General features: G+C 31.4%; 1 protein-coding gene across 1 annotated transcript in view; it reads left to right on the forward strand.

Moving 5' to 3' along the window:
* Window positions 1-640: 640 nt before the first annotated feature.
* The window catches only part of LOTGIDRAFT_106084 (hypothetical protein), a gene marked incomplete at both ends in the record, with an annotated part of 25,857 nt that continues 2,623 nt past the window's right edge, over window positions 641-23,874 (forward strand). Inside the window, 35 exons of the mRNA XM_009062024.1 lie at window positions 641-725; window positions 1,076-1,139; window positions 1,382-1,587; window positions 1,770-1,901; window positions 2,345-2,440; window positions 2,858-2,921; window positions 3,146-3,288; window positions 3,358-3,465; window positions 3,839-3,989; window positions 4,205-4,316; window positions 4,572-4,721; window positions 5,101-5,326; window positions 5,510-5,649; window positions 5,968-6,209; window positions 6,926-7,041; window positions 7,569-7,651; window positions 7,875-8,011; window positions 8,246-8,366; window positions 8,505-8,651; window positions 8,974-9,010; window positions 9,319-9,403; window positions 9,603-9,795; window positions 12,187-12,218; window positions 12,364-12,502; window positions 12,777-12,894; window positions 13,475-13,654; window positions 18,750-18,883; window positions 19,253-19,359; window positions 19,680-19,755; window positions 20,061-20,168; window positions 20,393-20,491; window positions 20,812-21,051; window positions 21,675-21,818; window positions 22,259-22,380; window positions 22,911-22,993. Coding sequence (XP_009060272.1) covers window positions 641-725; window positions 1,076-1,139; window positions 1,382-1,587; window positions 1,770-1,901; window positions 2,345-2,440; window positions 2,858-2,921; window positions 3,146-3,288; window positions 3,358-3,465; window positions 3,839-3,989; window positions 4,205-4,316; window positions 4,572-4,721; window positions 5,101-5,326; window positions 5,510-5,649; window positions 5,968-6,209; window positions 6,926-7,041; window positions 7,569-7,651; window positions 7,875-8,011; window positions 8,246-8,366; window positions 8,505-8,651; window positions 8,974-9,010; window positions 9,319-9,403; window positions 9,603-9,795; window positions 12,187-12,218; window positions 12,364-12,502; window positions 12,777-12,894; window positions 13,475-13,654; window positions 18,750-18,883; window positions 19,253-19,359; window positions 19,680-19,755; window positions 20,061-20,168; window positions 20,393-20,491; window positions 20,812-21,051; window positions 21,675-21,818; window positions 22,259-22,380; window positions 22,911-22,993 — 4,420 coding nt within the window. The remainder of the gene's footprint in view (window positions 726-1,075; window positions 1,140-1,381; window positions 1,588-1,769; window positions 1,902-2,344; window positions 2,441-2,857; window positions 2,922-3,145; window positions 3,289-3,357; window positions 3,466-3,838; window positions 3,990-4,204; window positions 4,317-4,571; window positions 4,722-5,100; window positions 5,327-5,509; window positions 5,650-5,967; window positions 6,210-6,925; window positions 7,042-7,568; window positions 7,652-7,874; window positions 8,012-8,245; window positions 8,367-8,504; window positions 8,652-8,973; window positions 9,011-9,318; window positions 9,404-9,602; window positions 9,796-12,186; window positions 12,219-12,363; window positions 12,503-12,776; window positions 12,895-13,474; window positions 13,655-18,749; window positions 18,884-19,252; window positions 19,360-19,679; window positions 19,756-20,060; window positions 20,169-20,392; window positions 20,492-20,811; window positions 21,052-21,674; window positions 21,819-22,258; window positions 22,381-22,910; window positions 22,994-23,874) is intronic.

A 23,874-nucleotide genomic window follows, 5' to 3' on the forward strand; every position in this document is an offset into this window, starting at 1 on the left:
CTCAAATCAGCATTGAAATTTTCCCTATCTTTTGAAGTGTATCGTGACTCTTATGATAGCATTGATTTGCACCATTCACATTTTCTCTCAGATGTCTGTCTGTGGGTAGTGGAATTCCATTAGAATAGAAGAATCTGTTTTATGTCATAGCAATCACAAAGATATTCTCCTTAGACAATATAAGCTGCTTTTTCTATGTTGATAATGTCATGGAAAAGACAAAAGTCTAAATCTAATTTTCAGCACATATTCAACCTATTCAAAATATTATGTGTTTTTAGAAAATCACACACCATATTGTGGATGAATTTAAGAGGACAGGTCATAGTTAAAGTTAGATACAATGGCTGGAACTGGCACTGGTAAGTTGAGATTTTATAAAATTGAAATGGAGATTTAATTTACCACTGTTTATTTTGTACGTCAAGATTCAAACTTATCAAATATATCCTGATTGTTAAATCCTTTAATTTGTAGCCTACAATCACCAATTGTGAACAGTTTGATTAAAATTCATAATCATTAATATTTATTTTATATCTAGAAGGCTTACACTTATACTATGTTTATACCTCATAAGTTAATGACTTCATTTGTATTCTGAAATAATAAGTTGTATTTTGTTGTTGTAGGTCGAGATGATCCATGGAGAATTAGTGGTGAAGATAGAGCTAAACATGACTCTCAGTTCTTTCAACTTAAGCCTGTAAATGGGTTTGTTACAGGTATGTTGTCCCATTACCTTTATGGGAAATGAGAAACGACAGATGACACTGAATCATTTCTGGAAATATTGTAAAGATGAGGAAACAGAAAATGCTCAAATTCTTTCAATAGTTAATTGGAACTGTCAAGTATTGCCTTAATCAGGTATTTGTACATTAATGTAGAATTCTAAATTTTCATATGTGTGGAGGTAGCCACCTTAAAAACAAGAAAACAACATTTTGGATTAGAAAAAATACTAAATCAGAAATATCTTAGACACCTATGTAGTTTTTGGAATTCAGAAACACTTAAACACTTAATGGTTTACTTTCACATATAAAACTAATATAATTTATATTTTCGACAGGTGAACAAGCTAGAGGATTTTTCTTGCAATCTGGGCTGCCCAATCAAGTTTTAGGACAGATATGGTATGTAACTTTTAGAATTACCCGAAATCATTATGGCATGTGCAGATTTGTCTTCAGAAAAAGAATTATGTCCTCAAAAAACCATCTCTCTTTTTTATGTCTTAATTATAAAGATGCAATTTGTCTGTCTTCACAATTGAAATTCAATATATCCTTGTAAATTCAAAATCTTGATTAGAAATATATGTGATTAATATCTGCCGTTTAAACCTGGATACCTATTAATATAATTTTCTATACAGGACTCTAGCAGATATGAATGGAGATGGGAAAATGGATAAAAAGGAATTCTCAATAGCCATGCATCTGATTAAGAAGAAATTACAGGGATATGAGCTACCAAGAAATATTCCAGCAAGTTTAAAAGCTGATCCATCACCAGTCATTGGATCGTTTGGTGTTCAACCAATGGGCATGGGTATGGGGGCACAACCAGTTGGTGGATTTGGTATGGGTAGAGGTAAGAATGTGTATATTATTTGAAAAGATCATGCTTTCTTTTTGTTGGCTGACTTTCATTAAAGTTAAATGCAGCAATGAAAATAGATTTGGCATGTATGACAATTGAAAACAATTTGACTTGCAAAATGATGGCACAAATATGTAACAAGAAAATTATGACATTTGTAGGAATGGTACCAATGAGTATGGGTTTACCTAGTGCTTCTTTACAAACAGGCACTTCAACAACTGGAGCTATGGGAATGCCTTTAATGGCTAATGGAGTAGCTCCTGGTATGCCACAACAAGCTGCATTTAGAGGTAAATTTTCTATAAATTCTTCATGATTCTACATGGACATTATTATTTTTGAAAAGTATTATACAGAATTCAAAAAATGACAATGTGTGTATTTGAGTAATCCAAGGGTGATAATTAATAATTAGTCTGATCAATGTAATTCAATATGTAAGCTGTAGCTGTTTTGAAAACTTTTATGAAATGCATATTATTTATTATATATTTTGAAAATGAGTTCCAGAACATCATGAGAACAATTTAGAGTGAATGATCACTATATTTTTTGTAATCGTCTTTTATAGCTCCAGGAATGGCTGGTGTTGGAATGGCTCCTGCTGCTGGGTATGTTTAGATTTTTAGATTTTGTTTTCTAACAATCATGTCAGATCATGGATGAGAACATCTAAACATCTGGATCTAAAGATTGTAATATTTTATTTCACTACTTTTCAGTGTACCACAAGCAGCTGGTGGTAGTTGGGCAATACCTCATCCATCTAAATTAAAATATACACAGTTATTTAATACTAATGATAGAAATAAACGGGGATTTTTAACTGGTATGTATTGAAATGATCAGTATTTAGATATTGAGCTAGAAATTGATATCTGAGTCATGTGATATATATATATATATATGGTACTGGTGATGGCAAAAAAAATGCGTTAATACGTCCATTCAGAGCAATGATAATATTGCTAAAATGATGTTAAACATGTGAAATTGTAACCTAAACTGAGAAAAATTTCAGCAAATCATGCTTTTTGTGCTCTGGACATAGCATTATTGATTTGAGAGTCGCCTGCTATAATAAAGGGATTTTATCACATGATTTTCGACAGTTTCTTTTAATAATGACATTGAGTATGGTGGAAAGTTTTGAAATTCACACAACATATGCCTTGTTGGTATATTTATTCAGTATGATTTAACTGTAATGACATATCTTATTACTTGTATGCTTAAAATTTTGTAGGTGTTGAAGCTAGAGCAATTCTAGTACAGACCGGTTTACCACAACCAGTATTAGCTCAACTATGGTGAGTTTTTCATTAGTAATAATCCAGCTACTAATTTACTTTTAACATTTGAATATGTAATTAAAACTTCTTAAAAGTTTTTAATATCACTAAAATTGGAAAGAAGCATTGTATTTTCATGGATAATATGGAACTTCAGTTGCTATGTGGATAGTTTGATGCAGCCTCTTGACATACTGAAGTGGCCAGAATTTAAATTTTTGCTTTGTTTCTTGTTATTTCAGGACCTTATCAGATGTTGATAATGATGGAAAATTAACTTGTGATGAGTTCTGTATAGCATTACATCTGGCTGATGTAGCAAGGTTAGGTCGACCATTACCACCTAAATTACCCCCAGAGTTAATACCACAAGGTATGAAAATTGGTGCAGCACCAGGTGGTTTTCCTCCTCCAGCGTCTGTTGGTGCTCCTGGTGGTCCTCCTCCTCAGAAAGATGCTTTTGGTGATCTGTTGGGAGGATTTGGTATGCCTGCTCAACAACCACCCATGCCTGTTCAACCTAATGGTGACATGAAGGAAGACGATGAATCAAAAATGCCAGGTAGGAATTTTTATTGATAGCATGAACATTGTAATGAATCAAAAGCACAGAATAGTTACAAGATCCATCTTAGAATAGCTTGAAATAGATCATAAGCAATTGGTTTTCCATGGATGGAGCTGGTTAGAAAGCATTTAGAGCTTCATTTGGTACCTTTTAGAATCTACATAGCTCGTAAGAGAGACCTTCAGTTCCAAAAAACAAAAACAGGACATGATATAATGTAAATTCTTATTGACCAGAAGCTACAGTCACAAACTAAAATTGTTTACTTCATAGAATATATGTTGTAATGACCACCACTTTGAATTATAATTGATATATGACTTTATTTGTATAATTACACCTCTTATTATTATTTCTTATTATTTAGTTACGTTTGAAGATAGAAGGAAAGATAATTTTGATAGAGGTCAAGCTGAATTAGAAAAAAGACGTCAAATGTTACAAGAACAGATGAAACGAGAAGAAGCAGAAAGACAGGAAAAAGAGAGAAAAGAGCAGGAAAAACGAGAAAGAATCAGGTACTTTCATACGCACACATATAACAATGGTATTTTGTTTATAACAAAGTTAAAAATCAGCTCCTGATATTTGAATTCAGGCACATTATAGTGCATACATTTTTTGTTTAAAAGTACATAAGATTATTTTTCAATCATATAGAAAATTGTAATTAGAAACATGTATTTTAGTAAGTTTTATAAAGCAGTAATGAATTATTGAATTGTTTTATTAGACGAGAACAAGAAGAGAAAAGACAAAGAGAATTAGAAAGACAAATGGAGAAGCATAGACAAATAGAACAAGAAAGAGAAGAACAGAGACGTAAAATGATGGAACAGAGAGAGGTAAATTATGGTTTTGTTCTCTTGTTGAGAGGTCAATATTTGAATAGTAAATTTATGAACTAAGTCTTGGCTACATCAAAATGCTGTATAGCTCTTCAACCAATTTTAATTAAAATTTTTATGTTATAAAAGTTTAAATTCAGCCTTATGCTTTTTCGTTCTACCAATGGGGGTGCATTTAGAAGTAATCTACTGTCTTTGGCTTTGCATGCTATTCTGTATTGTATATTGTGTATGTTAATGATTTGAATACAGGCTGCTAGAAGGGAATTAGAACGTCAAAGACAAATGGAATGGGAAAGACAAAGAAAAGAACAATTATTGGCTGAAAAGCAAAGAGAACATGAAATTCTAGAAAATTTGAAATCTGAAGATAGTAATTTGAAATGTCAGTTGGAAGCTTTGGTAAGTTGAATTATAGACCAGTAATATTCTGGCATTGTTGCTTTAATGTGCAACAGGATATAGTGAAGACCTGCATCAAAATTCGTTAACTTTTAATTAAAAAGACTGTGCTTTGATTTCGGCTCGTAGCCAGACATGATTGTTTGGAGGCACAAGTAATATATCCAGAGAGACAATGGAGTATTGTTAAGTTGCAGCTATGAAATTGGACAATTTTCAGAATTTTTACAAGGGGTCAATCCATTTTTGCCCTTCTTGCTCCCCTGTAGCTAGTTTTTATATGTAGCATATTATGTTGCATTGCGAATTGATTAAGTGTTTTTACCTGATTTCAAAACATTGCAGACAAGTTTGGAAAATAATAATATTTATTTTATAGGATGGTAAGAAAGCTGAGATTGTGATGAAAGTGAATCAAGTAAGGAATGGTGTAACAGAATTAACATCTAGTATAGAAAGTATGAGATCAACTAGAGACACAAAGATGGCTGAGATGGAACGATTACAGAATGAATTACAAACTCTCTCTCAAAGATTAGGTGGCCTCTCTCAAAATAAAGATCAGTTACAGATGCAAGTTCAAAGTATACAGACAACACCATTGTGTAAGTTTTCTTATGCTCAAGAATCTGCTATATGTTTGACTTAACCTTTCACTAGTCTCGACTGCATTAAAAATTTTATCTTCAAGGATTTATCGTATATCTGCAAATAGCGCATCTGTATAATTAAAAAGTAAGATCTCTGAGCTCAAATTGACCATTATAAATTGACATTGTCTGTTTTAGCTGATACCCATCGGACAGTAATGCACAGTGTAGAACAGAAGAAAACTAATGTATTAAAATTAAAGAAAGAATTAGAACAGATAGAAAAAGATACTGAAACTAGATTAACAGAAATAGATCAATTTAATATAGATTTAAAGGTAGGCTGGTAGAACTCTCCTGCATTAGATATAATGTCTTGCATCGAAAAAATTTATTTTTTGATCAACAATCCATATCAAATTTTGTATTCAGTCCACCCACCTATACTCATATGTTTGCAATCAAAGTTTGTCAGAAGTGTGAAACCTAACTAAATATCACTCACAAGGATACAATTAAGACTTAATAAGTTAAATGTTCTTTCATAGATATATTTTTTAGCTGTAGAATTATACACTTATAACTACTTTATTGAAAAATGTAATTTTTGGTAAGAAAAAGGATAAGTCTTTAAAAATGATTTTGTACCAGAAGAGAACTATTTTCATATAAATATGAAACAAATCAACTATCTTACAATAATTTATTTTTCCTCTCAGAAATCAAATGATTTGATCCACAAGTTACAAAAAGAAATCCCCACTTTACAAAATCAACAGAAACTAAAACTACAACAAGATGCTCAGTTGAAGAGAGATCAGGAAATTATGGAACAACAAGAAAAAGAAAGACAAGAGAGATTAAAGAGAGAGGTGGAAGCTCAAGCTAAACAAAAGAAGTAAGTTGTGTGTGTTTGAACATTGTTTGATTTTTAGCCTCATTGAATTAATAAGATTGAGGTTGACACACTCAAAATTCAGCAGACAGACTGTCATTTATCTGAGCTTGCTGTCAGAAAAATGAACTATAACAAAAGCGTAAACATGCTATACCATGATATAATCTGGAAAATATCAATGCCAAGAGATATGGTCAAGGACCAGATGGTAGAAAGGATCCTAAGTTATTATCCTTGTAAAATATTGTTGTTTCTTTTTTTCTTATATTGTTACAGTATTGTTACTGACCAATCAGTTTTCTGTAACACAAAAAACTAAATTTAACCACAGACATAAACCTTAAAATAAAGATCAAAAGATTTTTCAGCTGTGATCTTTGCAATTGAAGTGAACTTGTATAATTATTGTTTATCATTATAATTTTTCAGAGAAGAAATTGTCTTTCCTAAATCAGGTAAGAACATATGCCTATATATTTATTTGCAATGCGAGTTTGGAAATAGCCTTGAAAGATTGCTTTGTGGATCATTTGGATTTTCCATCAAATTTGCTTTGAAATTGCATGCAATCAATATGAGATTTCATTCCGATTTCAAGGCACAAAAACACCTTTCTCTCATTTTTCTAATTTTCGTCTGATGAAGGATGCTTATTTGATTTTAGAACCTGCTAAAGATGATAATTGGTTTGATTTCAATTCAACTCAAGCTACTAGTAATAATAGTCAAGATAACTGGGCTACAGCCTTCTCTACTTCCACTACTACTACCAGTAATTCAGCATGGCCTACTGATGCCTTTTCTAGTCAACCAACTACTACTTCTACTACTGGTATGTACTGGAAATTCTTTTTTAGCTAAAAAATATGTTTTGCCTTATAGACAGCTTTATTTTGTACTAATTCAACATTGTCAGGTTCTTAATGCCAGATTTTCATTCTAAAGATATTTCAGAGAGTTCAAATGGAGCTCTGTCAGATGCAAGAGCAAATATTTAGTAGACTCTTATTATGCGTTCAGATCTGGTCAAACTTAAGCTGCCTTAACTTGCACCTATTTGAGAGGTGGCTTAAAACCTGGCTTAAGCTGACTTAGTTTTGTCGTCTGAACGCACTATCTATCCCTTTCATTTATGATATAGGTACATCCCTTAACAGCACCAGGCCATGTGTAGTGATAACCCTCTACTTTGTCAAAAATATCCACCCACATTCCATGATTTTGATTATAATTACATGAAATCAGTGATATATTTGTGAATAGGGTTCAAACTACAGGGATAATTTTCATTATATTTAAAATCAGGTAACATTGAGCTTGTTTTTACCTTTCCTGAAATTTGTCATTAAACTTTTGCAGCCAAAACTAGATATAGAGCTTTGTATGATTTTGAAGCAAGAGGTGATGATGAGTTAAATCTGTATGCTAATGATCTAGTTATGGTAAGTTGGAATTTATAATTGAGTTTCACTTATTATATTATATTATATTATGTTCTAGGATATCCATAGTTAATTAAAGATTCATTTATGAATCAGTCTTCTGCTGGTATCAATTAATTTCCTGTGTATGACTTAAAATGAAGTAGTTTGACTTTTTTAAGACTTTCAGTCCCTTATACAATCCTCTGTGAGACAATTGATAGTAATATTTGTTATTGACTAGGTACCTGATGATCAAGGTGCTGTAGTTCCTGGTATGGAGGAATGGTTTAAAGGGGAGAAGGATGGTAAAACAGGCTGGTTTCCTAAAGCATATGTGGAGAAAGATGATGTTGCATCAGCTGCCTCCGAAGGTTTTGGGTAAGAATAAGCTTTGAGAATAGTTTTAAAGGATGATATGAGGGAGTACCTCACAAATATGCTGCACACAAATAGCTCTGCTGGTAAATGAGATTCTCCACAAGGTCATTTTCAGTTTATAAGAATAAAGTTTTTGTTTCCAAAAACATTTTGAATTTGAGCTCCACTACAATTAAAAGATATTATTTTTTTTAAAATTCCCTTTAAGAATAACTAATTATGTTTTTCATTTAGAAATGAGTTTGAAAGTATTGCTGTTACAACAAGTGTACCCAATGATGGCAATAATCCTGGTTTAGGATTACCAACATCCTTAGATTCTTCATTTACAGCTGTTTCACCTACACCAGGACAGGTTGGTATATTGTACACTTGTCTATTTCTTGTTTAATAAAGCTGAAAGATGACTGAATACGAAGGAGTGGACATATGTATAGTTGCTCATCATTGTATGGATAACTGAATGTTGATGTCAAAAATAATTCTTTTGTAGGGCCAGATAGCACCAGATGGGTTAACAGCTAAAGCAACATACCCATGGAAAGCTAGACAAGATAATCATCTAACTTTTAATAAAGATGATACCATTATTGTTAAAGAACAACAAGATATGTGGTGGCTGGGAGAATTAAATGGCAAGGTAAGGTGAAGAATTTTAAGTTCCCTGTCAGTCCAAAGTCAAATGAAATTTAAGGAGGTTGCGGTAGCTCAGTTGAATATTGGCCATCTTCATTATCACTTAATCAGGTACAGAAAAGAAAACTGTTTCAATTTCATTTGGAATTAAATTTTGTACAAATGTTTGCTTGGACCTGTAAAGAAAAAGCAGTCATGATTGTCTTGGTAGATTGATGAAGGTGGGAATCTGAGAAAATCAATTTTTACTACAAAAATGTCTGTGTTTTGCTCTAAATGTTTTTGGAGATGCACAAGATAATGAAATGAATTTTATTTTGTTCCAGACTGGTTGGTTTCCTAAAGCTTATGTTAAACTAGTCAGTGTTGGAGCTAAAGAAAGGTGAATTATTAAGAATGATTAAATTTGTAACTAAAAGAACTTTAAGATGCTCATCTTAGTCATTTCCCAAATATTTTTAATGATTGATGTGGCATGCGTGTCTTACAAAGCAGGGCATGATCCTTCTTTTTGATCACCTTGTCTCTTTAAAACACAAATCATTTACTTTTCCCTGTTTTCTGTGAAGCTGCATAGTTTACTCGTATTCCAAACCTAAATTTGAAAGTGATGGTAAAATTATTGTCTTACGGTATGTACTGTTGTTCTAGTGTTATGAGTCCACCAGCAGTTAGTAATATAATAACACAAGAAACTCATGGTAGTAATACTAGTTCTCCAGCACCTTCTGATAAAAAAGATGGTGGTAAGACTTCGTTTATTATTAGTGATTAATTCATATATGTCTCTTTTTCTTGTGGAATTATATGCAGCATATGCTGCTCAATTTACTATTTCTAAATGTCATTTCTAAATGTCAAAGTTTAAGGTAAGAATTTTTAAGAAAAAAATATAATTTTTTTTTCAATATGTCTTTTTGGCTAAATTTCTCATATAAGGGTCAAATAATAATAGTCATTGTTTAATTTTATTTTCAGAATATTATGTAGCAATGTATGGGTATGTATCAGCAGAACCTACTGATTTGAATTTTAACGAGGGTGAAATGATTCTAGTCACAGAAGCTGAAGGTGATTGGTGGACAGGTTCTCTCAATGATAAAACAGGAGTGTTCCCTGCTAATTATGTTAAGAAAGTCGAAATACAGGTACTGTAATCTGTGAACTCTGTTTAGCATGTCATTTTGTAACTTTATATTTCAATGTGTCTTTCGTAGCTAAAATCTGTAGAAACTTTATTAGAATATGTGTAATGGCAGACTACATACTAGTTTTGTGCTAAATCATATATTTAGGGAAGTATTTATCTTTTGATCGATTGAATCAAACAGGGTATTTTCAAATCAAATAAGAAATTTTTTGTATTAATATGTGTATGAAGTTTGATACTGTACCACATTTTGGCAATATTTGAAGATTAGGTTAGATAAGCTAGTATTTAGTTTGACTATTCTTGCATGGCAATCTGTTAAGCATGGCTTCTTGTTATGAGCTAATACTATTATCTTTCTTTTACTGTATGTGGTGTAGATTGGTGGTGGTGTAGGGGACATAAAGGGTAATAGCTCTATTACAAATGACAAAGCAGATACTCTAGATGTTTTTGGGAGTACTATATCAGAGACAATGCAACCCACAAAATCAATGGACGACCTACTTTCCGATTTTAATTTTGATTTTGGAAAGTCTTCAGTGCCACCTAAGTCTTCAAATCTGCCTCAAAGACCTCAGTCAGCCAACATTCTCGATCCTATAGCTAGAATCAAATCAGAAATTTTACCAACAGCAAGACCACAATCTACTGGCCCTTATCAACATTTTGAGTCACCAACTATACATTTAACACCTAAATCAGGCTCAGCGCCAAGTTCGAGACCAGAGTCAACAGAACCATATGATTGCTTTAGAATGCCAGAACTTCAACCACAATCAGAGACATCATCAAATCCTCAAACTGGTGATCTATCTGGATTAGCTATATCAACAAATCAGACTGGAACCAAATCTCAATCTGCAGATCCCTATGAAAGTTTGAGAAATGCAGCAGCTGGTCTAGGATCTAATCCATCTTCTAGGCCACAATCAACAGACCCTTATGAAAGTTTGAGAGTATCTGAAAGTCCATTATCCAATGTACCTGAAAATGTGTCTCAGTCAGCTGATCCTTATGCCAGTTTAAGGTTAACAGATAGTTCAACTCCAGCCTTTCCTGAAGATCCTTTTCTGAATAATAATAATGATTTGTTCAAGGACAATCAAACCTCTGTTCAGACAACCAAGTCTACAGAAATTAATGCTTTTGCTTCATTTGGAGATGCTTTTGCTGGTCTGAATACAGAGCCCCAATATTTAGAACAAAATGCTCTTCCTACTTTGAGTTCAAGCAAGAGTCCAGCTGATTTGTTTAAATCAACTACAAATGGTCAGGCTTTGACCTTTTCATCTTCAACTACAGTGACATCTACAACTCAAGAGCAAAAGAAAGGGCAAGATCCTTTTGATTTTGATCCATTTGGCGCCTTCTCAAAGTCTACTTTTACAACAACAACTTCCACCGCAGCAGTTGGTGAAGATCCTTTTCATTCAGATCCAGCCAGTACTGCTTGTGGCTTTGGGGAAACAAATCAAGGTGCAAGTTCATCAGGAACAGATGCTATGTTTAATTTTGGAACAACCACAAAACTTTATGAAAATGTACCCAATAACAGTTCTTTAAAAAATGTTCCTGATGTTTCAAAACCAGTAACTCCATCATTGTTTGAAAATATTCCTGACATGACCAATACAACATCATTAAATACTAACAACTCTGCTTTAACTGTTGATGTCTTGTCACGGAAGACCACAACAGGTGCTGATACTACAGACTCAGGAGCTTTCTCAGCAGAAGTTGCTGGTTTAATGGGTGGGCCACCATCTTCTATTCCAACAACTATAGTTACTAGTTCTCCTACTAATACTTCAGAGGTGTGGTCTTTTTTCTTTAGTGAAAGCATGGAATGAATTCATTGATTAACTAATTATATTATTCTATCAGAGGTTTCTATAACAAGCTTTCATCATTTTGAGCAAGCTTATCTTCTGCTGAGAAACAGTACAGCTTGATTAGATAAGAGGTTAACTCTTATTTCATGAATTCATTCCATGCTTTAGTCTTTAGTTATGCTTGCTTTTCTATTTATTAACTGGCTCTGTTTATGCTTAGTTCAAAGAGATGTAATCTCTGCAGTCATATTGTTTTAATTATGAATTAAAGTTGTGTTGTTGCTTATACTCTAGATCTGCATGTATTATGTACCATAGTAGATGTTGTTTGTTTAAATGATGTAATATTTTCTCTTCAAACATCAATATGTCATTTTCAATAATATATGTTCACATAGAGTTTATAGAAACTAGTATCATAAAAGATAACTTATCATCTATAAATTATAACTTGAAAAATAAAACAAATGATGTTCGATAGTGTATTTTGAAGTTGAATGTTATATTATTTGTATTTTATGTATTGAATTATTAAGAATATCTATATATTTCAGCCTGGTCAAAAGACATCCAAGAAACCAGGTTAGTTGGTTTCTTTTATTTTCCAGTTTACTATTTCTTGAGAAAGGCAAAGAATAGAACATAGCACAATTTATGATTAAGAATAACTATATCTATTTCACATGACAGGTAGTATTGTAATTGAAATTTAAATCATCTTACACTGTTAGTATTTATTTTGTTCCAGAAATAGCTATGGTAATAGCTCCATATACAGCTACTGGTGCTGGTCAACTAACATTAGAAACTGGTAATTTAATACAGGTTCGACAAAAATCTCCTCGTGGTTGGTGGGAGGGAGAATTACAGGTTAGTTTGGAACATTAACTGTCAAACGTGGCTTTTCTTAACAATCCTTGTTTGAGTGAAAAAAGTAACATTTCTTTGTTTAAAGGTGTTTTGACTTTTGAATATATTGAAATATAATATTTTTATATTTGAAAAGCAGATCTTTTTAATGAGTTTGTCTTGAAAATTTGCATAACTGACATCTCCTCAAGATTATTATTTTAAACCTTGTTTAAAAGCTAAAGTTACCATTAATACTTATTATATCTACAATGTGCAATGATATTAATTTCAGGCAAGAGGTCAAAAGAAAAAGATTGGTTGGTTTCCAGCTAATTATGTGAAATTATTGGGACCATCAAGTGCTAGATCTACACCTGATACAGGTTTATCAGCTACCTTGAATGTGGTAGGTATTCTTATTTACTTAAAGATCTATCAGTAAGCACCTCAGTTTTTGGGTAAAGCCACAATATTTCAACCGTAGGATGCCGTGCTTGCCACCTAGAGCCCATCTTCATTTGCCCACATGGTATTAGAAAAGTAAGATGTAAAAACTCCTATCATTCATCTGATACATGATTTATGTTGTAGTCTCAACAGAATAGTAGATCAGCAACTCCTGTATCTACATCATCACAATCTTCTCAACCTGCTACTACTGCTACTACTACTACTGTATCAGCTAATACTGCAGGTAGGTCTAACACTTCTATTGTTAAAAAGTATATGGATTGTCAATGGAATTATTCCAACATACCTACTTCAGTAAATCGATCTTTTTCCTAATATTCATTTGGTTATTCTTATATCAGTTATCAGTATTGATAGTCTCATAATAACCTTAGGTTGCTAGAGGATACTTAATACGGTACATTACTGCTGAGAAATTTCAATCGAATATTTTCCAAACTTTTGCTGAGAATCCAGTTCTGAGACCATAGAATGCCTTAAAATTAATCTATATAATTCTGTATGTGATATTTTCAGTAGAGAAAGTGAAGGCACTGTATGCTTATACTTCTCAAAATGATGATGAACTGACATTCCAAAAAGATTCTGTGATGACTGTATTGAACAAAGATAATAATGATTGGTGGCAAGGTGAATTGGAAGATGGACAAGTGGGAATGTTCCCTTCTAATTATGTTGTACCATACACTGACAACTCTTGTAAGTATTCTTTACTTCTTTAAAAACACTTGGGAAGGTGGTTTGAAAGTCTGTTTCAAAACTGTATTAAGGATTTTGAATTCTCCATTGTTCAGATCTTACGATTTTTTCTCTGTGTCCAGTCATGGATTGTGCAAGTTTAGAAAATTGGAAAATGTTGCAGTTTGACCATATGTGAGAACTTTTTATCAGTGATACATATATCTGAATACAAGATCAGTTGCCAGTCGTGTTCTACTAATCTTTCCTAGTTCCTTTGTCAGATTTGGATAGCCCTATGTGATCTAAAGGAGCATTTAGTTCCCTTAACAGCTGGAAATAAAACAGTATCTAATTAGCGCTATTGTCTTAGCAAAAATCTGTACACTGTTTATCTATAATCAACCGAGGACCTGTGCATGTGAAATAAATCAAAAAAGAACTGGCTGTCCTGACAAAATTTCACTCATTGCACACTGGCTGTCCTCCTTAGTCCAAACAGGTGCAGAAAGTAGGACGTAGTTCATTATCCAAAATTCAGATAATAGTCTAGACGGTATGTAATATAGATATTGGTAATATACTGTGGTATTTTATTTTCTCTCTTCAGGATAGTGCTAGTTAATCTATGACGGGCCTGATGCAATGTCTGTAACTCATTACCACCACATAGAAAAACACATCAACAAATCTACAGCTCTCCTTCAATTCTTCCTACAATTACCCAAAACAATTTGCATGCTTCAAAAATTTTATTATTGCTTTTTTCTAACCATATTTGCATACCACTTCAAAAAATTTCAAATCATTTGTTTTGTGAAATAATGTTTCTTTCAATTTACAGTTTTCTGGATTTCTTTCTGTTTTTTTTTTTTTTTTCATTGTAGCTGACTTTGAAACTTAAGTCATTTTGTATGAGATTAGTCATATTAGATTCTCACTTAAATTAGATGTTGAATTTTTGTATTAGAAGTTCACATAGAACTGCACCATGATATTTTGCAATGTTCTCTGAGCTCATATTTATTTAGTAATAACTGATATTCATGTTATATGATTTGAACATCTTAAGGTATGCAAATATGGTGAGTTTGATTTGATATTTGGTAATATGCTAGTGAAGACAAGGAGACCATTTTGAATTATCTCAACCAGTGTGTGGTAGTGAGTCATAGACCAGGCGTGCCATTTTCATTTTACTAGCTTTTATTTCCTTTCATTCTTTCTTTCCTCATTTTGTTGTGGTCAAGTATTTTTTGGTGGCTGGTCATTGTTTTATATTGTTGCTAGGTCGCTATGGTTTTCACTCGCATATTGCCAAATACCTGTTGGTAGTAGGTATATTATTATAGTTAACTTAAAACAGGTTTCCATTTCTGTGCTACAATTCAGTGAATTAAACATCTCTGTAGTGAAGCAAAATGTGGATGATATTATGTTAACAAAAGGCATTTTCATAAGAAACGTTTACTACTTATTAGGCTTTGAAATAAGTTCATTCAATTCTTTAAATACGTGCCCACAAGTTTCTATCCTCACATCCTCACATGCATATATGCTTAAATGATGTTGCCATTTATGTGATGGGCTGAATTCCGTATTAATTAAGGGTATATTTTTCACACTTAATCATATTAATATCAAATCAGTAAGTAAGTGAGAGCTTCTACATTTTCATTAGCCCTTGCCTAAATGACCAAAATTAATATTTTGTGTCAAAACAAGTTCTACTGGTTTGTCTTATGAAATGAAAAATACTCACGTTGCATATAGCAAAAACAAACAATAATCATATTTAGTTATAATCTAATTTTTTTGTTATCCCATTATATGCAACTTGTTATACTTATTAAGTTTGGTATATTCTGTTATTAAATTTTATCTCATTTATATCATAATTATTAGTTACTCATATATCATATCTTGATTTTATAATTGTACATAAATTGATTTTGCCATAATTTTAACATGTCTGTACAGATAATATTGTATTAAGAATGACCTAAAAGTTGGATTAAGATGAACAATGTAATGCTATAGCTTGCGAACCAGCTTCTAGTGGTAAAAGTTAAGTTCGTGCAGCTGATGTAAAACATATACGACATATATGATATATGACGACTTACAAAATAAGAAGAAGGAAAATATGACAATTAGTGCCCAGAAATACATACATGTAATTGAACTTTGAATAAGAAATTAATTAAAAACTAAATAAGACTAACAACAAACAGAGGTAATATAAATCTTATTCTGTAATGTTACAGGTTCTTCTCATTTTGAGGTAATTTACATACAAGTCTTTAGATTTCATAATAAATGACATTGATATTGACAAATATATATGCTGAACACTGTCAAATTAGATAAAAGTGATATTATGACTCTAACACATTGGTGCCAAATATTTTAGTTGGAATGGTTTACATAATATACTATACTCCTTTTTAACATAAAAATACTCAACATGAAAATGTAACTTTGTTTTACTGATAATTTCAATTATTAAGGGTGCATCTATACTGCTTGTTGTTGATAGTTGCCACAAGTCCTAATTTTTGTCTTGTATTTCATCAATAACTGCTAGTAAAAACTGCTTGTAAGACTGCTCAAACACTAGGTTTTCAATTCAAACTAGCCTTTATGTTAATGATTGTGCTGAATTGCTTTACATCATTAGTAAGGATTCATTATTGACCACATTTTCCTAATAGTTTAAGATCAGCACTGTTTTTTTTTTTGTATCAATATTACATCTCTTGTGTAAAAAGAGTCGAGTACATTCTCACTGTGGCAAGTATATTGTAGAAAACATTGTCAATGTGCCAAGTAAATTTCACTATGACAATTATATGGTCGCATATATTTCCACTGTTTTTCATTGTCAAGTACATGTCCACTGTGTCCAGTCCAGCATTTGCATTTGCAACTTTTATACACAGTTAAGCTTCATATGAATAAATCAAAAATTTATAGATAAAAGCAAAAGAGACATAAATCCATAGGTGATAGATACATCTGGACCACAACCCAATTGAGAATAATGTAATCACTTTGTGTAGATTAAAAGTGTATTTTAAGCAATATCTCTAGAAAACTGATGCACTAAGTATTGTGACACCAATTTAAAGACACCTAAGGACCTTAGAATAGTTATTGAGTAAACATAGAAAAATAGGTGGTCACAGCACTTAACATACATAACATAATCATTGTGTGTTAATCATCTTTTTAACCATTTTCCTGAGATTACATATACAAGGGCATTGAGATAGTGCTCAACTAAACAGTAATAAGCTCATAGCATAGATAGAAATTGTGATTAGGTGTTGTATTTTGTGATAGTTTGAAATAGTATGCAAGCTTTTAGCCTTAATATGAAAGATTGTAAAATAGTGGAATTAGGTAGTAGACTATTCAATATGTAAATTATATAACATTTTATATATACCGGTAATTATTTATAAGTTTTATGATATAGCCTATCAGTATAATAGCTATTAATGGATAAAAATTAATTAAACGAATAAACCATCATTGATGTCTATCGTCATAGATAATTTCATTCAAATAGGTGTGTTAGACAGTTGGGTGGCACTCAATAACAGGTAAATTATCATAGTGAAAGACTGTATTGTGCCATAGGCTCAAATCCACCTATTTAATCTCCTGATTTATAAAGCTGATACTCCTTAAACAATATTGATCTTGGTTCTGCTGTTTTTGTTTTCAAATATATTTTCTTGCTTTGGTCATGAAAATTTTATCATTTTTGATTTTTGGGATTCATTTTAGAATTGGTCTTAATTGTTATTTCTCCTTATGCTTGGAACAGAGCAATTAATGTTATTTTGATTTTAATTTTGATTGTCTGAACATCAGAAATCATCTGCAAAAATATTTGAGGTCCAGCACTATTTGACTAGTCTAGACATTGGTCTCTAATAAAGATGTTTCAAACATATTGACTACCAAACTTTTACCTTTGAAAACTTTGTTAAAAGAATGATCATAATTTGAACTTCTGGAGCACAAAATGGTTTGTTATCATTTCACAATTTGGTCATTAGAGTGGGAGGTACAAGTGTTTTAATGGGTATATTGTTTTATTTATGACTGATATAAAAAAAACCATCAGGAATTAGAACATTTCTGGATGACAATGATTGTGTGATATGAATATTGACATGAAAGTTATTATGATACACTAAAATAGCATGATTTACTGGATGGTGTTATTAGCTCACTTGATAATGATATTAGAATGTATACTGAAGTATGAATAGTTATAATAGACAGAATTGATTAGAATCATACACTACAATGTTGATAATAAATTAGACATAATCTATGTGTGTTTTAATCTCTTAAATCAGTTTAAGCCTCTTCATTTCTCTCATCATTATCATCCTACTGTTGCTAAAGGAACATGTACAAAACCAGAAATGATAGTTTATTGCCTTCCTGAAGATGATCCAGTGAATAAGATTCCATTATTTTTAGAACAGCATTCAACTAAACTGAATTCAATTCACTCTGATTCCTCATATCAGCATATATGAAAGTTCTCAAAGTTTTTTTCCTTGCCAGATTTATTTTTATGTCTTTAATTTTTTAATGGAATTGCAAACTGATATTAGATTCGGTTTGTGGATATATTCATAGATAAATTTGTAGAGTATTACAGAATACCACAAATTCCAAATATTAGATTCCAATTATTTTAGAAGACATATGAATCCAACCTGGGTTTGCATAAAGCAGAAGAATGTTGTTTCAACCAACAAGAAAGAGGTTGAGAATAGTATTATTGTCACTCTTGTTGAGAGTGAAAATGCAAACAGCTTGAAACAAAATTGAGAATATTATAAGCAAACCATCAGTATTGGATTCTTGAGTAAATAAACCAATTTTGAGTCTTCATCACTACAAGTAATAAAAGCAAGACAATTCCTTTAATTAAAATTTTGTCCAAAGTGGGGCATAATCGAGAATAAAGGTTGTATTGTAGTGGACTCCTCAAGTTTTTACACACACGGTTGTGAATTCAGCTTCAAATGTCAAAACTGGGAATTTTCATGGGTAGTAACCTATTGGTAACTTAATTTTTTTTTAGTTTCAAGAGAAAATCGAGACTCTAACTCATTGATTCGAAATCTGTCACCAACAGAGAAAAATCGTCAAAATTATATACAAGAATTAATCAACACAGAACAGACTTATATTGATGATATATCTTTTGTCAGAGAGGTAAGAATAACACTCGTAGGCTATATGTAAAAAAAGGCTGCTGTCTCTGTAATGTTTTATTTCTGGCAATGTCTGTCTGAATTTTCTTTATCAGGTTTACATGTAAAATATTTCATTTGGGTCTTTACAATTTGTAGAAAATGCTTCACTCCATTTCCTAGCCTAGAAGGGTTTAGGTCAGACCACACCACTAAAATTGACTTAAAAGGGTAGCTTTGGCAAAATTTTTATCATAACTTACACGTTTTCATTCCCAATTGGAACAGAAGCGTAGGATATAAAATCCATCTCATTTTCAAGTGTATGAGATTTGGTGCTTCTTCCTTTTAGAGTAGGAAATATGAATTTGACACTGCTTTCTATTTCCAGGTATTTCAGAAACCATTAGTAGCTGCTAATGTCATCACAGAAGAAGAATCTCAACAATTATTTGTTAACCTACAAGATCTGATCATCAGCAGTACCAAACTTATCAAGTAAGTATTCCTTTATAAAACTTTTTTATATTTTATTAGAAATATCAAGTAAATATTCTTTTATGATATTACTTAGTAAAAATTTATATAACTTATCTTTGAAACTTATGTAGTAAGTATTTCTTTATTAAAAATATTAGTAAATATTCCTTTATGATATTACTTAGTAAAAATTTATATATCTTATCTTTGAAACTTATTTAGTAAGTATTTCTTTATTAAAGAAATGTTATATGTGAAATTTGTTTCAGTATTCTCAATCTATAATGTTATTGGTTATATGCCTTCTATAAATATAATTCATAAATTTGATTTTCCAGAGCTTTGAGAGTAAGAAAGAAAATGAGTGGTAAAGGAAAAGCTATTCATATGATTGGTGATATCCTATGTGAAAATGTAAGTATCTTTAAACTCTTAGAATGATGAATATATAGACTGTGAATTGGACACAAAATTGAGTGAATTGTCATGTGCAATATGCCATCTAACTTGAAGTGGAATTTCTATATGCTAACTCTCTTGTAATCTTGTCTGTAAAGAGTGGTTATTAAAACTGGCTGTGACCCATCATTAATTTCTATAAATCATATATTTAGATAATCTATTTGTTATTTGTCAGAAAATGTTATAGATTTATTCAATAATATATCAGAGAAATGAATTGACACTGAATTTAAGAAATTGTTCCTTTATGATTTCAGTTACCACATATGACACCTTATGTTAGATTCTGTAGTTGTCAATTGACAGCAGCTGCTTTATTACAACATAAATTTGATAATTTTCCTGCTTTTAATGAAGCCCACAGAGTAAGTATTTTCCTAACTTTGATGTGCTTTGACCATACTCTATTACTATGGGGATTTTTTTATGAGTCCAACATCCATTATATATGCTGGGCTAAGATATTTTAGTAACGGAAATGTAACAAGAAGTAGACACGTTGGCTTCAGTGTTCAGGAAAAATGCACACTCCATTTCATTTTCAAATTGCAGACACTAAGATAATTTCTTCAACTTTTTTTTATTTTAGCAATGTCTACAAGATCCAAGAACTAAAAACATGCCATTAAGTAGTTTTCTGTTAAAACCAATGCAACGTATTACTAAATATCCTTTAATGATAAAACAGGTAGTGTAAATTTTGCTTGGGTTTCAGTCTGTTCTAATGAATTACGTGTGTCCTCATGAGTGAGAATAAGCAAGACTTCTTTTATCATAACGGTCAAAATTGCTACTCTTTCAGCATAAGGATAAAGGAACAAATCAAGCACTACATTTTAAGCATAATTTTAGCCAAATTTATCCTTTCCAAATTAAATTTATAGGAAGTAAAGGAAGAGAAAAAGCGTTGTATTAGGAGGTTTAAGTATTTTCACATAAGAAAATCACTTAAATCCATTAAAAGGTAATTGATGTTCAATACATAATACTGTTTCTTGCTTGTTTAAGATATTGAAATATACACCAGAAGATCATGCTGATTACCAAAATCTAGTGGATGCTTTATCTAGAGCTGAAGAACTGTGTAGTCAGGTTAATGAAGGTGTTCGAGAGAAGGATAACTCAGACCAACTAGAATGGATACAAAAACATGTACATTGTGATAATATACCTGAAAAAATTACTTTTAATTCTGTTACTAATAGTGTTGGTCCTAGAAAACTACTACATTCTAGTCTGCTGTATAAGGTAAGGACGTGCAGTTACTGTAATTATGGCTGTACACAATATTTACCGTTGTTATTTTGGGGGGTTGATTTGAGTCTTGAATATAATAATGTAAATAATCAGTGCCAAAAATGTACAAAAACTGCATAATTCATTCAAAAATATCTAAGCTTATATGGTAGTGTCTCCAGAAAAGACAACTCATATTTTTAACTTTCAAAAGCTGATAATTCTGGACGCACATGGATTTGAGGGCTCAATTTTTAACGGTGAAGTGTGAACACTATTAGAGATTGGTTTAGCTAAAAAATATTCTTGACTACGATATGATTGGTAAAAAATATGGTGCATCTGTCCCTTTAAGTTTATAGGGCTTTCATGGAAAGAAAGTCATATGTAAATTCAAAGCTGGGCTGATAAATATCCTAATAGTGTATGGCTAATACATTGTGCAAAGCGGGACAATTGCTCTTATTTTATTTCAACTGTTGAGAGATCTCTATGTACAGCACAGTTACAAACAGGCTATTTTCCAATCCAAGCCAGCAAACATCTAACCTACAAGTACAATGCTGGTCTATATAGAGAGCTTACTTCAATATTCAAACATATTGTTATTCATTGAGAAACCCTATCTTTTCTAGGTGAAGAGTAATAAAGAGTTGATGGGATTTTTATTTAATGATTTTCTACTATTAACTCAACCATCTAAATCATTAGGCAACAATATATCTTCTCATATGTTATTTAGTCCCAAGAGTACTTTACATTTTAAAATCTATAAAACAGTAAGTTTTCCACTTTTTAAAACATTTTATAGATTTCAACAAATCAGGTGGTCCAGGTTGCAATATGATTTGAAGTGTCATTCGATTCAATTCATTCTATTGAAATGATAATTTACTGTCTTCTTACTCTTGTTGTTAAATCAAATTTTATTTATATTTCTCATGCACAGCTGTAACTTGGGTCTTATTTCTATGAGGCAAAATCTCTGTTTGCTTACAGAAGCTCCTAGCTCTGACTTTAATGTAGACTTAGACATCAAATCAGCTATATTTTAAGCGGATATTGTATTTATATCTATAATTTATAATTTATCTGTCTCATTTGTCTATATATTATGGCACTGTCATGTGATTTGGAAAATCAGCTTCATATTGATACTGATAGTCTAAGAGAGTCTTGTTATACTGACTATATACTGTATATTTTTACTATCTTTCAGCCCATGTTATTAACTGATATAACATTACGGAAACCAACAGAAGAAGATTCAGATTCTTGTCATTTTCAAGTCTGTCATACAGATAGAATCTTTAATTTTAGAGCATTAACAGAAACTGAAAGGTATTTAGATTCACTTTCTTCAAGTTTCTTAAGTGTATTAGATTTCACTAGACAATATTGATTAGCAAAAATTAGTAATATACTATTAAATGAGTCTACTGGTACTAAATAGGTGATAATGGAGTAATGTGCATTGTACATTGAACTAAAGAAAAGACTTACAAAATATTCATCAGTGGTCCTCAATGGAGGTACTCTTATTCTTTCAGTCTGAAAAGCTATCGGTTATAAATAAATACATTTTGATATCATTAGATTTTTGGTCCCATGTGTCCTTTATGAATCTATTTTAGATCCTAAAAGCTTCCTTTTATTAATCATCCCTGAACAGATTTGTAGAAATGCTGATATGATATTTGATTGCTTTTTCTGAACATTTCCCCTCCTCCATTCTGCCCTTACTTAGAGATGATACAAATCCACTTTGAGTAAAGTTTTATGTATTTATTCATGATATTGATTTGATACACATAAGTTAAATTTTATTGGTTTGGCAATCATTTAGAAGATAAATATTTTGCCCGTTTCAGAGATCTATGGAGTAAACATTTAGAAAGGGCTGTTAATCAACATAAAAAAACTGTACAGAAAAAAATAGAAAGAGCTCATTCAAGTAGGTTGACTTTTTATTGTGTTGATATGACATTGGTGTAATATCTAAAAATTCTTATCCTTAATGACAGAGTTAAGATATTTTGCTTTTGACAACCTTTTGGTTGAAATTGATTTTGAAATTGAATTTCAGATATAGTTGCCAATCGAGCAAAATCTTGATTTCAAATCATCTTGTACTAAGATTTTTAATTTCTATGACATTTCTCCTTATTCATGAATATACTTTGTATCTTTGAATTTTGAACTTTTGATATTATAGGGATTCAAAAGAGGTTTTCTCACCTTAGCATTAGCATGACATTACTATCTGGTCAATTTGTTTGATGAGTTTTCGATTTGAAGTAAACAGGATCCAAGAATATACAAGCAGCATCGTTGCTCATACATTGGAAAGAAATCCTCTCTTAATCCTATTTATGAGTACCTATGTTCAAAAGCCGCAAAAAATTTTACCTTGTCCAATTTAATGATATTAAATTCTGAATAAATAGCTTCAATGAAAATCAAGGCTGTTGGTAGACTTTTGGTAATAATACTGGAAGGTATAGGTCTACAATCTACACATAATACTGGTAAGACCTAGTCTACAAGACAGCATGATGTTTCTTTTATTAGTAACAGACTAGCATGGATGGTTTTGTTTCTGTTAATCTTAGACTTTTTATTTCAGTTGATTGCTGATATTAGATAATCTTTTAATCTCATAATTTGCTTGGAAAACCATGTCCATCAAATTTTTGGGTAAAATTATTTGGAAGTTCTAAAATTGTTATATTTACATGTTTTTACCTCAAATTTTTGCATAAAAAATTCACATTTTTAGATGAATTAAACAGCAACAAACTTTTAAGAAGAATTTGTGTAATCAATTTAGTACGG

This window comes from Lottia gigantea (genome assembly GCF_000327385.1).
Source record: "Lottia gigantea unplaced genomic scaffold LOTGIsca_5, whole genome shotgun sequence".
NCBI lineage: Eukaryota > Metazoa > Mollusca > Gastropoda > Lottiidae > Lottia > Lottia gigantea.